Source organism: Bombus huntii, chromosome 13 (genome assembly GCF_024542735.1).
Source record: "Bombus huntii isolate Logan2020A chromosome 13, iyBomHunt1.1, whole genome shotgun sequence".
Taxonomy (NCBI): domain Eukaryota; kingdom Metazoa; phylum Arthropoda; class Insecta; order Hymenoptera; family Apidae; genus Bombus; species Bombus huntii.
The window spans coordinates 1,615,441-1,632,019 of NC_066250.1; the positions used below are offsets into that span (position 1 = coordinate 1,615,441).

The following is a 16,579-nucleotide window of genomic DNA, read 5'->3' on the forward strand; positions in this document are numbered from 1 at the left end:
GCGTCTGGCGGCGTCGAAACGGCACAGAAGAAGCCGCGGAGAGATGTGGACGCGGAGGAAGAAAGAACAGCTGGGAGAGGGGAGGCAGGGTCGGCCGGGTCGGAGGGATCGAGAGGGTCATGGGTCACGGGTCGTACGGCATAGCCCTGACCTTCGACCTTATCCCCTTCCAGCTCTTCTCGAGACCCCGTGCAGACCCCTACCAGTCGTACCTAGAACTCGCTTCTACTTCGTGTTCGACTCCGCTTCGGGTCTCGCGGTGTACCCGCGGTGTCGTCTTGCGTTTCTTCCAAAAAATTCCTATCGTTGTTTCTAATCGGTGTGTCCGATGATATCAACTTAAATATAAAAAGAAAAAGAAAAGAAAAAAAAACCGGAGTGCAACAAAGTGACAATAAAAATTTCGTTCCTGTGAAATGTGATTGCAGACCTTGACACAGTTTAGCGAGGATAGCAGTTTAACGACGCGCAAGTTTGGCATCGTTTATGTTTTGGTAGCAGTAGATTAGCGAGTGTGCAAGTGCATCTGGTGCAAACGCATGCAGCGGCGTGCAACGTGGCCTCGTGACACGGTGTAACGACGCATTGATTCGATCTTTACAACGGCCGGCCACGCTGATGGAGCCTGTTGTTCGTGGCGTGTGACCGCGTCCGCTCGGCTACGCGCCTCCGACTGCCTCGCTTCTTTGTGTCACGCGACCTCAGCTCGGCCGGATGGTGAATTGATTTTACTCGTCCACTGTTTCTGGATAGACGAGCGCGTGGAAAGGCAATATGGGAATGTGTTTGATAAGAGTGGGGATTATGTAGATTGATAGGCAGATTGGCGCAATGGAATACGTAATATTGTCTCGATGTGTTTCTTCGCGGTTTGGTGACATTTTATCGCAACTGGTTCGTAGTCAATAAACTACTTTCAAAGGTCGTTCGTAATTTGGATATTTGCGTGTTACGGTTTTGCAACCTGTAATATGTCAAGTTTGACATTTTCCTAGTAAATTATATACCGGTAGGTATACGCGTTTTATACGTTGAATTTTCAATACTCGAAAGAGGTAGAGCTTTTGGAAAAAATAGGTAAATTTTTAATGCATTACATTTTGCATACACGACTGTGAAATACCAAGTTCCAACAGTCGATAAATCACGAACAATCGAAAAATCAAATAGCCAAAGATCCATAATAAAATTTTGTCATCGCGCTGGTTTCTTTATCGCTCTATTTCGTTGATACGCGCGTGTTACGTAATTCCTATCAGCTGACGAAATATTTCTAATTTCTAACTTACTTTTTCCTCTTATCTCTCACGATTAACGATACAAAAACAAGCGATGCGTCTCGTATTCGAGACTCCACGGATTTCTAGCCTTTTTTGTATCGAAAGTTTCGCGCGGTTTGTTATTCGAAACTTGTCGCTTCATTATAAAACGTCGCCGTTAAAAGTCACGAAAATGTTCACGCGTCTGGCTTTCGATTCGATGGATAAATTACCGGTGAAATTGTCGTCCGATGCTCGTCGATGGCGTCTGTTAAACGCATGGACAAATGTCGCTCGTAAATCGGCGTTAGTACCTAGTAACGTTACTCCAGATGCAGTGCTTTCTCTTCGAACGCGAGTGTCGCGCATTACAGTCAACATGATGAATGTAATGACAATAAATTATTCCGGATATCGGCAGTAAAGCCGCTTTATCGCGAGGCAGTACGTAACCCTCGCGTCCATTAAGAAAGAAATCGACTTTGCTGGCCAGAAAATCGTTTCTTCTCCGAGCCTTTGTCCAGACAAATTGCCGTATCTCCAGATAACGGCGTTACATGTCTTTTCAACTTTGCGCAAAAATTCTTTCTTCCGAGTTTCAACTCGAAAGATTCTAATCAATAACAAAATCGATTTCGTATGCTTAGGCAATGAAATCTCTAAGTAGCGAAATAAGATGAATTTAAGTTGATCATATTCCTGCTAAAAGTTACAGTCAAATTTCTCTTCTCACTCTGGTAGAAAGAAATAGAATCTCCGTTTTGAAAGTTTTCTGTATCAAGAAAATTGAAGTTTTAACGTACGCGCGAAAATTATTCGCAAGATAATCGCCATCGTACTTGGACGTTTCCGCTGTTTGAATTTTAAATCGCGGACACATTATCTCAGCGGCACTCTCGCTTTCTATCGTTATCGATAATCTTCGCGTGGAACCGCGGAACGTGTCGCTACGAATCTGTATCGGATGTTGTAAATGCAATCGACGCTTAGAGAGCGGATTACATGTTTAATTACAGACGCAAGCGGCGATATCGCGTAATCGTAAATAAAACGAGACTGATGGATAATCAAGCAGTCCATTCAGGGGTATGATTAATACTGTTATCTGTCGAGTAGCGTGTCGGTCGTTTTGCCGGCTTTATAAACCGATCTTAGATAAACGCTGGTTGCACATCGAAAGAGCTTCATTATTGTGTCGTGGCTGGATAATCTGTTGGCCGGTTGCTTCTCGTTTCGCCACTAGAAAGAATTTCGCTTCGATTCTTCGTGCAATTACCTGCTTCTTCCTGTTTCGCTAACGCATCAACCTCTGTGATTAACGACACGGTTTAAAGCGCGAGTGGGACGAACACGAGGAAAAATCGGCCGAACCGAGTGTTACGATCGGTATTCCGATGATTTTTACCCGAGGCCCAAACCCTTTCCATTAAGTCCCCTTTCACGAAGGATGCTTCGCTCCCGGGCAAGTTAAATTCTTAAAAAAGAGTAATTGCGTCCTTGGCCCTTGATTTATTCTGTTACCGTTGTTCTGCTCCGGCTCGTTTGCTATTTCTACGAGCAGCGTTGCACTTAAACGTTATCGACATTACCGAGGACGCTTCTTACACAAGTGGAATGGAAATTTTGTTCGTTCCTTTCATTGCGGTATGTGGAATGTCGACGAATGTTTCGCAATTCCCTATATTTGTTACGGCCACGCGTAGAAAGCTTGCTTAATCGGAATAACCGTAGGACGACAAGTGGAACACCAAATTCTGGCACTGCTTCGATTGTCATTTCCATACGTTTTTCGTTATCTATTCCAAATCTCCATAATTAATTTTATTTCCTTCGTCTCGACAACTCTATTAAATTCGTAAACTTTTTACACGGAGAACGAGATTTTATAGGCTTCTCAGATTACGATCGCAGTGCTTCGGTACCCCCATCCAGTTCCTCGATATAGTCTCGAGTAATTACCTCCATAAACACAGAAACCTTAGCCAATAAAAATAAGAGGCAATCCAACCATAGCCATAACAAAATTCTATTTTTTTTCTTCTTCTTCTTCTTCTTCTAAAGTCTCCGTCGTCCATTTCATCGTCAATATCGCAAATCTGTCTAACTACGGAAAGTCAACGTATATCGAGGAACAAATAGACGAGAGATGGTCGTGGAGTGAATCGCCGCGTTGATCACGAGCACAGACTATGTTTATACGCGTGTTCGTGAGCGCGTAGGTGCGTAGGTATATCGTAGATTACGCGTGGCGCACGAACGACCTCGGTGCACGGTTCGTTAGCAAGGATCGCCCTCCTCTTCTACCTCGGCGACGTTGACCCGACGTGGGCGCGGGCCACGCGTCGCTAATGACGAGCAATCAGCCGCGAACTCGATGCAAATCCGGCGTCCAAAGGGCAGTCGGAGAAAGTGATTAGAGGATTGGCTCGTTGCGTTGCCTGGAGCCTGTTCTTTTCCAGAATGTTGAGATCGTCGAGGAGATCGTATAGGAACGTCGAGTTAGCAATAGAGAAGTTGATTTTACGCCATCGAGGATGACATTTAAGTAAGGATCGCGCGTAAAAGAAGGAGAGCCCGTATTTAATCTGTCGGATATTTTAGCGTTATTTTTTCAAACTTCAATAGCTTGGAAAAGTACGGTGAGTTCCACTTGGAAATTCTAATATGGCTTAGAAGAAAAGCAATTTCGTACAAGGCTACGTGGTTGCGGAACTTTAGTGCGAATAGCTGATTCGTCACACGTGGCGTTATTTTTATCGTCTGCGTTAAAAGAAAAATATGGGTCAGTCGCTGGGGGAAATAATTCTATAGTAATCGTTGGTACTTCCTAGAGACTGAACGATTCTCCTGAACGATCCGTTTTGCTCCTAAATCGTAATTCTCGAAAAGCAAGGTATAAGGATGAAATGAAAATTCCAGAAGCAACTTTCTCGAGCTATTTTCAACGCCAACCTGTCAGAACCGAGCTCGATGCTTGGCGAAAATTGCACGTAATACGCGAGTGACGAAGAAAGTCGGTGTGCTCCGATCGAGAGGAAGTTGGAATCGCCTCACCTTCGTAGGTTCTGGTTTTATCTTCGCCGGCCCCTACCAACGCCGCCTCCTGAACCTCCACCACCTTCTCCGAGGTCCGCCCACAACGCGTGCTCCTTCGTTCCCTTCGCTCCATCCCCGCGAACTCCCACGCCACGTGCTCGTTCTTCTCGCTGATCTGCTCCTTTTGGTCCACCAGGAAGCCTCGGATCCACCATCCATCACGCGCAACTATCGCGACTAACGAGTCCGCTCTTCATTCACGACCTCCGGTGCAAAACGGGCTCGCCACGGGTTCAAGGGTCGTGTTTCATTTGGCGAACGATTATGGGCTACTTCGACCAACGAGCGAGCGAACGAGCCTCGTTTTCCAGTAACAATGCCTGTAAATAATGAGACCGTTCCGTGGAAACTGTTAATGGGATTCTTGAATGGTGTTTGGAGGTTCGTGTTAACCCTTCGGCAGTGTAATAAAGTGACGAAGAATTCAGGAAGTAATTATCTCTTTATCTTCGAGATACTGCTAACGGGTTAAATACTGTAAAACCACTGTTAGACGTTATTGAGAGGAATGGCGAAATTTAGAGATTAGTTTTAGAAGTTTTAGTAAGTCGAGCACGTCACCCTTGAGTTTATAGTGTGCTACCTATTCGATGTCTTGATTCAACTGTACTTTAATCGGGAATCGAAAAGAGCGTCTAAAATTTCTAACAGTCTGATCGACGTAAGAAACAGGATAAAAACTTGAAACAACCAGAACCAGGACTGGTATCCGTAGACTTGGAACATCAACCTCTTTTTCTTCGATTCCAATTACCGCAATTATAGCACTTGAGTCACGCTTCGACGCGAATTGATTTACCCTAGAATTCTACGACTCGTTGTTGCACAACCTACAAAAACGGCAAAGTTCACGTATTTTTTCCCCTCTATCCCTCCCTCTCCCTCTCTCTCTCTCTCTGTCATACTTGTCGACAGAAAGGAAGGTTGTCTCGGTAGCAACGTTATTTTGCATGACTTCTTTCTTTCGGAATTCCTTAGTTTTTCACGCTGTAGATTGTTACGTTACGCCTATAGTAACTGTATAGGCTCGTGAGTCATAGTTTAAAGGATAAAGAATGATCGGCGCAGCGGTGGTGCGATTTATTTCTTCATGGTCAAGCGGAATAGAGAAATGCGCGAACAGTTTGTTTCACGCTTCGGCCAGTTCGCCCGGTGAAGTCGGAATGCTGGGCGAACAGGACATTTTTTATGAGCAGAATACATCGAGGAACGTTCGAAACGCGCTTTCTACTTTCTAAAGCTTCCTAGTATTTCGATTTTATGGAACGAGTTATCCGGTTTCATTGCTGTTAGTTAGGATGAAAATAAAAATATATCCGAGATAAAATAAACAATTGTAGTCGAGAGCTACGAGCATCTCGTCGTATCTTTTCGCGTCCATTTTATCACTTTAATGAAATCGATCGAAGCGTTTTATCGTCTATTATTGTATCATTCGACCGTAGTCGAATTAAGTCAATTAACCACGGCAACATTCCAATTTATTTCTTTATTCGTTGAAACCGCAAGAAATATCAAATCATCCGAAACCACGTCAAACAATCTTCCATATACGTTGGATCCGCGCTCATAAAACAAATCACCCATCGCTACGGAACATTATCGATACCTAGCAGCACTTCCACAAAATCGCCCTCGAATATCTCCAATTTCGTTCCATCGACTGGTTCCGTTTCGCAAACACGTTCCGCGCGTTTAGCGCAGGAAAACGGCTGCCACCGTTTACCGCGAAAGAGTCGCCCCGACTTAAAATACCGAGCAATTCCCAATCGAATTGCCTGCGGATAGTGATGGGAGCGAGTTCCATGTGAATTCACGAAGCATAGCTGCGATCTACACAGGTTTCGTTCGTTTTCCTAGCTTGCCAATCTATCGATAATCTACTATATTATTTTATTTATATTTCATTTAATTTAGTTTGATCTACTGTAACGTTATTTTGCTTCGGTCAGTCTGCCATAGCATTCTGCGGTTCGTCAATTTATTATCTTAAGATTCTACTACACGCGCCTGCAACTCCTCGGCTCACGTTCTTTCGAAAATATTTCCGAAAAATTCCAATCTGCTTGAAAGTTTCATTTCGTTGGCCAAAAATGTTGCGATCGAATTCGAAGCTACTTGACGCGCACTTATTCCCATCGCTGGCGATCGATTCGAGCTGGTCGCGGATCATTCTAGCAAACCGCACGATTCCAGAAAACATCTAATCCAGCGGATAGGAGGTGGCATTACGGCGTGTTGCGCTAACGCGAAAAACAGTAGCCCCGTTCTGCATGCGGGGAAGGATCGGCACGCCTCGTCTGCGAGGCGAGTGCAGGCCGCCAGTCTGCAAAAGCGGACTATCGACCAGGATCGCGCGAAATAGTACGGTTACGACGTGTTTTATGATCCGCGGGTAAGTGCGCGTTCCTTTCTAGCGGCAAAGTGGCAAAACCATCGTGATAAAGGAACGCAGCCATAGGAAACGCCGCAGATGCTGAAAGCATCGGGTTCTACGTGCAAAAGGGAAATCCGCGTCCGCGTTTTTTCCTAAGCCTCTTTGAGTCTTTTTGTCGAGCCTGTTTGACCGCGCCTTCGTCTTTCAAGGTTGCTTCGTTGTACTGCAAAATGGTAATCCGTGCTGTAACCAGCGAATATTGGGTTTACATGTTGCAAAGAGCGGCTGGTATTTATGGCAAGATTTTTTGTTTCGAGATGATTAGGTGATCGAACGTCGTTTCTAGACGATTATTGAAAGGCCCTGTAGTGCGTATGGTTTGAGACTGTACTTTGTGCAGTGTCGTTGATTGGCATATGATACGCGTGTTGTTCGTATTTTGTGGGAGAAATTTGATTTTGGTAGCAAAGTTTGGGGATGTCGTAAGTTTCAGCGAAGATAATCGATTTCAGGAAAATCGCGTAGCTGTGCTCTGGAACTGTCAGCAAACTGACATAGATTTGAGAAAAGTGTTAATTAAAACTGACCAAATCGAGCTAAATTTTTTGTATTAATGAAAAACACGGTTTAATACTTCTTGTGAGGATATATCAGTGTTCTTGTGGTCGTAACTTTAAAAAACACCTTCGATAAATTAATGTTACTAAAATACTGTTGTAAAGATCTGCCAAAATGTTTAGCCTCGACTGGGGCTTTCACTTCATTCCAGAAGAATATGGAGGTAAGAAAAAGTGCTTTAATAAGAAGAGTTATCAATTTGCCAGTTGACAAAATTCTGGACCCTTATTAACGCCCCCTACACCGTACAATCATCGATAAATCATGCGCGGCAAGAAATTTTCTCAATGAAAATAAAAATCTTCAACGAAGAAATTCAAGGATCCAATTCCGCCTGAGCCATCAACGACCCTAGCGCTTAATATCATTAATAAATCTTCGCATTCATATAACAATCCAAAAATAAAGAAGTTTCGCCAACTTCCACGAAACGCAGCCTAAAAAGGTACGACGTTCCCCTACGTTATTAATAAATTGTTGTACGCGAAGCGACGTAAAATTTGTCTTCGAAAACCCTGGAGAAACTTCGCGAACCTAAATGAAACGTAAACTAAAAAAGGAACGAAATTTCTCTCCTACGGATCAGTGTTATTAATAAATTTTTTGCACGCAGGCCGGTACCAAATTTGTCTTCGCAAAAAGGGGTATACTTCGCAAGCACGAAGTACAGTCCTTAATCCCGGCGAGGCCTTAGTCGCGAATTTATGACTTAATATATCGGTATTCCGACGAGCCCCGACGTTGAAACACCAAGAAAACGAGTAATCGCGCAATTTCACTGTCGTGGTGCTCGCACGAAGCCACCCCATGCTGGGCGTCCGCTGAAGCGACCGGCTTCCAATCCGCTGGAGCGCGTGGACCGAGAAAAAAGTCACGGTCGGAAGTATGGAAAGCTCGGTAGCAGGTGCCCCGCTGCGAGGTTTTCTCATTTTCAACGTTTTGACGTGGCTCGACGTACCGGTCTACCAACGTGGAATAATACATACCGCTGACCAAAGACCAATTAAATCGATCCGTAACGACAGCTCGTTTCTGTTAGGTTATCGCACTGATTTAATTAGCGATTCGTCGATAGCTGCGCGTGTAAACGTTGTAAATTGTCCGATCATCATTGTTTCTATTTGGTTTCCTCTCATTTGCATTCGTGTTCCAGGTTGCTTTGCATTATTTCCTCGCGAGTGATTAATCGTTTTAATACTCGCGTATCTTATTAAAAACGAGCGCTTGGATTCTTTGGAGTTTCGAGTCTTTGAAATTTCGAATCTTTGGATTTTTCTGGATCTCCGTTTTCTTCTCCTTCTCTCGCCTGACCTGATATTCCGCAACGAAAAATATCTTTCTGTCGCTGCTGATCGTTAGAAATCGCATTTCTTCTATCGATTCATCGACGCGCTTGCAATCAAAAGAGTATCTGCTCGACCAGGGAAGTTGTATTAGTTAACCTTGTCAGATAGGTAGGTAGCTACCTTCTAGCTGGTCGTGCATGCTAAGTAGCTACTTCGTGGGTGGTGCTCCCGACTACCACCTACAGTTGCAGTCGCGGAGCACGTGGTATTCGTCGATCGATCGATCGATACGCGTTCCATCCCCGAGTGATTGGAATTGCTACCCCCTCTAGCGTGCTTCAGCTCGTCCGGCAGTGCGGCCCAAGGCTTCTTTGATTTCGATCTTCCGTTTAGCAAGTGCACGCCTGCTAAAGGTTCCTGTTCTGCTTTCTTACAAGTGTCGTTTTTTTCCTCTCTTTTAGAAATTGTCAAGATCTAAATCGGAAAATAGATAAAACGTGTAATATCGAATCGTAAAGATACAAATTTCTAGACAATCGTCCGTATTGAAAAAAGTTACACAACATATACGTTGTGGGATTGACATAAAAATTAATATTCTCCGTCTATTAATCTGCGTACAAAATCTATTACAACTGCCATTTAGCAATACGATGATTCCTGTTATCCCTTTAACCTATCACCATTATGATAATTAACCTCTGTTTTCTAAGCTTTCTCTTTTCAAACAGGATTGTTCCTACTTATCTCGATAAAAATCTAACTTTTACCATAGGATCGGTTCTCGTAACGAACCTCACGATGTTACAACATCATTCGATATATGTATAATTAAAAAGCATTATAATCCCCAGCCATTCGATGCAACAGCACAACATCCGCACAATACCAACCATTAACATACATTCACGTTACCATACACATTCACGTTACCATACGCTCGACATTGTTGAACAATGAAACGTAGATCCCACGAATCTCGATCGAATCTCCACGATCGATTTGATTAAAATCTCTCCATTGAGCTCATGCGAGTCCTTGGAATCGACATCTAGGGCGGTCTCTTTAATGACAGTCGAGGGAAAGGGTTACGCCGTGGGTGGTGCCTTGCATCTGCATTTGTTCGATTCTGCCGTTTATCCGTCTGCGTTTAACCCGCTATCGATTCCTCCATCTGACGATCTATCTTTCGTTTTTGTTCCAGGTTCGGAGAAGAATGGATTTCCTGATGCCGGTGCTTCATTCGCGTGCCAATTTGGTGAGCTATCAAACAACTTTTGTTCGCCTTTCTGTCTATCATTTTTTTTTTCTTTCTGATTTATCGATTTACCGTCCATGGCTATTGAATTAGGATCGTTAAAAATTTTTACATCGACAACGAGACAAATTTTATGTTTCAATCGCCGCTGGCTTTAGAATTAACTTGTTTTAATTTTACTACGCCTGTTTGCAATATCGGTACTTTTCTCGCGTTCGTTCAACCACGAAACGATATTCGTTGGTTGTTTAATTTACCATCTTCGCTGTTTAACTTACCAACTTGCATTAACTTATTAACCTGTTAATTTAGATATTTAACTATGGCGATATTATTGGTTAAATTGTCTTAACGATACGATGATCAGTTCTTGAGCAATTCCGTGCGTCTTATTAGCAACGTATAGTTTCTTATATATTTTTCTAAGACTGCTTTCCGTGATTACGGATAATCAACTGTGCAATGATCTTTTTACAATTGATCATAAGAAGTGGAATTTATGCGAAATCTGGTCGAATAACGAAAATGATGAAGGTAAATGAGCGCGAGGATGGTTTTGCTAAAATTGGAAATATCAAGCGAACATAAAATGCCGTTTATAATGACAGGATGTTATAATGGAAGGTTAAGCGTTGTTTGTTAGTAGACCGTCGATGATTTTGCAAATAAAATACGTAGATATATCCGAGAAGTTCGCGATGGTAAAACTATATATTAAATATTTTTGTTCCTCCATTTGCAAGGCAAAAGTTAGTTCGTTTTATTCCGCGTGTCATTTCCTTTTTGCATCGTATGCAAATTCGAAATTGCTTTATTTTTCCTAAAAACAAATTTTATATCAATTTGTTTCGAGTTCGCTTCGATTCAAAGATTTTTCTCTTCCTCCAATATTAATTCCCCTTAATTTTCTTGTTAATTTTTCTTTTTCGTTATAAAATCTGACACAGAGTATCGCGTTACAAGGATTCTCTTAGAATTCACAATTTCAATTTTCTTTTCATTTTATTAGCATCGCAGTTATTAAAGTAATAGTGCCAATATCGGAGGAAAAAGTTTCGAAATCATCGTCTTCTTCGAAGCTATTAATTTGCACGACCATCTGCAATCAGCCGAAATTAGGTGAACCTGCAATCAACCTACACCGTCTTCCACACCTGCCTCTCTGTCTATCGCCATTCCGATTCTCCCTACACCAAAATCATCGGGCCACGAGTCGCAAAAAACTACATCACCGCAGAACAAGGCACGTTTTCAAGGTGGCAGCATCGTCACGATCAAAGAATCACTTTGAAACAGTGAAACACGCTGTTTCTGGAGTCGATCGCGCGTAACGGAGACACGTATCCGAAATAAAACGGACCAGATATTTCGTTGGACCACGGTATATCGATCTTCAGAACGTGGTCGTGGTCGATGCGTAACGAAACGATTAGGGTCTAGCGATTATTCGTGGTCCTATGTCGCAGTTAACCGGTCGTAGAAGTAATAACGGCCGGCAATCTGGTCCAGCAATCGATGAGTACGTGTTTATGTAAATTGAACGAGCCACGACACGAACCACGCGAGCAACTTTTCCTATACGCCCGGGACCTGGGCCGGTCGAGGGTTGGAATGCTTTGTTATCTCACGAGGAAGACGATATGTCCCCTCTGCACGCGAGGACTCCTCGCTTGCTTGCTCCTGCGAATGACGAATTTCGTGTTGGAAGGAGTTTCGGATCTCGTTCGAAGCAGTTGTGGATGTTTTAATTCAGCCAGAGTCGTTTGACGTGATAAATTAGCGCGACACATTAGCGTGTAGATTTTTAATAGCTGTACGATTTTCCGAATCTCTCGAAACTCTCGAAAATCTCTCTCTTGGTCCATGCTACGATCGAACTTTTACATTATTTTCTATCGAGTCGGATGTTCGAAGCTCTGAACCGTTCAAATTTCTCTCCTTATCTGCTAGGAAGTCCGAAGAGGACAGAGATTGAGCGATAAACCATCGGTTTATGCGTTCTCCGGACAGCGATCGTGCAAAGTGAAAAAAGAAGCATCGTTTCAATGTAACCGAGTAGCTGACACAATCTCCGGCAGTTGTAACTCTTCTTGATCGACGATTATCCGCGGTAAATTGCACCGTCTCCGTTCGAAGGTACGTCGGATCGTGGCCGTGGCTCCGCGAGGCAGATGTAAAGCAGAATAATTGTAGTCATTACTTTGTTAAACAGGGTATCGCCACCGTTCGCTTCTTACTCGCCTTCCTTTCCGCGCTCTTTCCTCCTGTTCATCCTCCGCCCTGTTCACGCTGACGTACGCGCGACGCTATAAAATTTTTAGTACGCCCTGAGCGGCGTTATTGGCGCGTTCACACACGCGCGTCCCTCGCCTCGACGCCTCGACGTCGTTAACGACGCGAAATTGCGCCAGTGTAGCGTTTGTTTGCCGTAGTCGGCCACCATTCGCCACCGGTCGAACGTCCACGTTTAACCAGAACGAATTGCAACGACCGTTCGCGATAATGACAGGTATGCTAGGGAGAACGTCCTCGTAGACAGTATCTTGGTCGTGGTAGATTTTTTTCTTTTCTCCTTTCGATTCTTCCTTTTCTCCCTTTTTTATTTTCCTCGTCGTAAATGGTTCCTCGAGGGCATAGTTGCATCCAGATTTATCGGCGAGTTCCTCGGTGTCCGATTTATGGAAAGTCCATAGAAGAGAACGTCCGGTGTCGCCTGGTACCAGAGCCAAGTTATCGATAGTCCCGCCGATGGCTGTAACTTTTTGGCGTCACGGAACATCGATGCCGGAGACGGTGTAATTTATGAAAGTGGCGGTTGGGTGCGCACAGCCGATTTATTGGAAGTCGTTGCATAGAACGGTGGCGGCGTTCGCGGTTCAATGATCGAATAGGCGGTTCCGCGCAGATAATCGCTACAGAGGATGCGAATGAAATTGGTCGTTGCCTTGTGTTTGCGTAGTTTGCGGTCAATGGGAATAGTTGCGGGAAAAGGGTCTGAGGTAGGTATGGTGATAGGTGCGTAAGGAACTACTCTTGGTGTTTTTAACGAACAATAGTTTTATTAGAACTAATCAACAATCAGAGTTAACAATTAACAACTAACAATTACGCTTAACAGACAACAGGTAACAACTAACAAATAACGATAGACACCGCGAGATCATTAGACGCGTTGCTATGCAAATAGTACCGAGAAGTTACACATTTAATGGCGCAAGACAGACTGACTCTGCTTTTGTTTCGGATCGCGCAGATTCTTCCCTTCGTAGCCCATCGATATCCCCCACTCGCGTGCATTCATTAGATGTGCCGCCAGTGCTGGCACGTGTATGCTCTTCCGAGAATTCGGCGGAAAGAGTGTGAAGATATCGATGGTACATTGGGCACGTCGGTGTTGCGCTTTGGCGGCGTCGCGCTTTGCATCCGGAGCCGTTGAAAAGTTCCGTGGCCCGTGCCGCCTTGTCCTTTGATCCTTTTTCAAATTTATTCCCATCTCTGGATCAATTGGTAGAATTATCGATTAATATCCGTTAGGATTCCACAAGAATAGCGTTTGTTAAAAATACTTGATAAATTCTGGAAACTTATTGGGAAGTAATACTTTGATATCTTCGGTATGCCAAAAATTAATGATATAGAAAGACAATATAATTTTTAGGATCGGTCGACCGTGTACGGAATTTAAAAACTGCTTTCTCGTAGAAGATGAAGAACGTATACTCTTCGTTTTCTACGATATAGCAGCGAACACGGTAAAAGTGCGAAGATATTTAAAAGTGGAGGAATAGCGGATCCCCACCAGAGTCGGTAGAATCCAGTTCACAAAGTCAACGTGGCCGCGTTCTACCGGTCGGCGAGGTCGTACGCAGAGTTCGTCGTAACCGTACCAGACGCAATGGAATAGCATGGTCGTTCGTCGAATGGGAGCCGCCAGAGGCCGATCAATTATGCCGGTCGATTCCAGGCCACGAAATGTCAAGGCTCCACCTCGATGGAATTCTAAGCCAGCCTCATCCTCGCCGCTCAGTCTCGAACCTGATACGTGCGTGCTCGTGACACGAGCGTCATTGATAATGATGCGCTTGCCGTTCCTTCACGGGAATATCGATTCGATCAGCTTCTTTTGTAACGAGCCTACGCGATAGTATCGTAATCGAGAAGGTGGAGCACAGCTGTGTGCAAGAGTTTAAGAATTTCGTCATTGATTCCATATCGATATTAGACGAAGCGTTTTATCCTACAGAAAAGTTTTACGAAGATAAAGTTTGACGAAGTATACCGATAAAATCTTCAAAGCGGATGATTTATTCGCGTTACTTCACTGTTCAAAGAAGAAATTGCGTATTTAAAAGACTGACATTTTAGCATTTTTACGTCGTCGGTAGAATTCGAGGAATTATTTCAAATAATCGCGGCAGTTTATTTTAATTTCTACCTCCACTATATTCCTACTAAGAGCAAGGTACACGTATTACTTCATCAAAGATTATTCTCGGCTAAGTATCGCAAAATTAAATAAGCGCGCATGGCTCATCACCGAGTCGCCGACCAAATTCCAAGGCAAAGTGGTTACCCACCAACTTCCCGTTCCCAATTTTAAAACGGTCGATCGTCGCGCGAACTCCATCAAAATTTTAATTTACCGCCGGTCGTACCTTAACCACGGTCTCCCAAATTAACCGTCGAGTATCGGGAGGCTTCTGGAAACGAGCTTCTTGGCTCGAGCGAACTCGAATGGGAAGCTCTCTCGCGTAAGAGGCAGTTGGCGCGAATAACGCCGCGTCCCGGCGTCACGTCCGGAGCGATGATGCTCGCTATACGGCGGAAAGGCGAGGCCAGATGTAAGTACTCGCACGTACGCACACGCGTGTGCCAAAGTATAATAAACATAATCGCGGTAGCACGATGAGAGGAGGCCTTGGCCGTCTCCCTTCGGTCGTGGCCGGCACGCCCACCGCTACTACCATCGTGCCGTGCAAAGAGAAAATACTGGCGTGGCAATCAACGGTTTTACACCTGAGCATCTACACGTAGGTCGGAGGCGGCCGAAGAAGCGAGCCAGAGGTTAAAGAAAGGATGGAGAAAGAGACCCGATAACTTCTCTCCACCTCTTTCTTCTCCTCTTTTCCTTCTTCTCCTCTTCCTGCCGCTCCTTCTGCTCTTGTCCCTCCTTTTCTTCTTCTTCTTCTTCTTCTTCTTCTTCTTCTTCTTCTGCTACTTCTTCTTCTCCTTCTTCTTCTTCTTCTTCTTCTGATGCTGATGCCGATGCTGCCGTTGTTGCTTCTGATCCCGAGCGAACGAGCAACTTGCCTCGCTTGGACTTGTGCATCGGCTCGATAGGGCCGAGCACGATGCACGCCGACCTACCCTGAAGGATTATCGACAAAGCATCTCTCGATACGCTCCCGTTGCCTCGACTGCTCCCGTTGCACGTCCTGGATCGATCCTGGCTCCGGTGTCCTGAACCTCGCTGCTCCGAGTTAACGGCTCGGTTCCCTTATCTGCTGTTGCTCAACAGATCCGATGATCGATTTCGATCGAACGTTTGACGCTATACGTTCGAACTTCGCACCTTAGGCGAGGCTTGCTTTTTACAAGCTTTGAGTCGGATTTGATCCGAGTTTGGAAGATGAGATGGATTCGAACGTTGCGAGTAACACGAAGTGAGAGAACGTTCTTTTTCTTTTTTAATTATTTCGCTACGTATCGGAAAGCGGTTGATATTCGATACGGTTGAGAAGCTTAGAAGAGACATCGTATCTCGAGCGTGTCGGTGGTCAAAAATCGAAGATTCGTGCGACAGAAAGAAGCGAGATACGATAGATCTCGCGGACAAAGAAGGCGTGCGTATCCTTCGAGATGTATCGAGATGTATCGATGATTATCGTTCGAGCGGAAGCGATCTTTCTTTTCGCGCGGTCACGTCGACCGGGTTGACAAGCTCGCGATCGAATTTCTACGGCATTCCAAGGGACAGTTTCTGTAACGTAGAACAATTTCCAGCTCGATATTAGACGCGTAATATCCAGAGTGAACTTTGCGTGTGAGTCTGCATTAACAACTAGAATGTTGATACTTTCTATTCTACGACTTTCTAAATGCTTTAAATGTTTTATCCGATGCGTTTATAACGAAAAATGAATTTCATTCGTATTCTCGTTAAAGCACATCACCGTGTGTATCCATAAAAACTGAGAAATTTATAATCAAGTCTTCCAGGCAAATTCGAATGGTATATATCGTTTTCTCTATTCATTTAATTCCTGATAAAAACAGAAAAAAAAACAGGCGTGTACCAATCTTCCATTGAGCCCTTAGATTAATCTACGTTTAATCTTCGATCTAAATCGAATTCCAGTAACGATCTAAAACTCATATTCCAATTACTCGTCTAATATCCATCGTCGTTGGATACGCGCTTCCGTGATCCTTTTTCCTCCTCCTCCTCCTCCTCCTCCTCCTCCTCCTCCTCCTCCTCCTTCTTCTTCTTCTTCTTCTTCTTCTTCTTCTTCTTCTTCTTCTTCTTCTTCTTCTTCTTCTTCTCTCGATACGTTCCTCGAACGTGCCCTTTCGACAGGGAGATGCAGATCCGCCGAGAAAGTTGTTCGGGTCGCGGTTATTTGATCAGAGACTCGTACGAACGAGTCGTTAGCTCGTACGTGCCAAGATCGAGATTCGCCGGTGT

At 44.2% G+C, this 16,579-nt stretch overlaps 1 protein-coding gene across 2 annotated transcripts in view; it reads left to right on the forward strand.

Annotated features, from left to right (window-relative positions):
- Positions 1-107: 107 nt before the first annotated feature.
- LOC126872429 (uncharacterized) overlaps positions 108-16,579 on the forward strand; it is a 186,423-nt gene continuing 169,951 nt past the window's right edge. The window contains exons 1-3 of one of the 2 annotated variants that reach the window (XM_050632377.1): positions 108-1,009; positions 7,245-7,513; positions 9,841-9,894. In XM_050632377.1, the coding sequence (XP_050488334.1) occupies positions 7,465-7,513; positions 9,841-9,894 (103 nt within the window). In that variant the 5' untranslated portion in view covers positions 108-1,009; positions 7,245-7,464. The remainder of the gene's footprint in view (positions 1,010-7,244; positions 7,514-9,840; positions 9,895-16,579) is intronic. The other variant, XM_050632378.1, reaches the window with a different exon arrangement.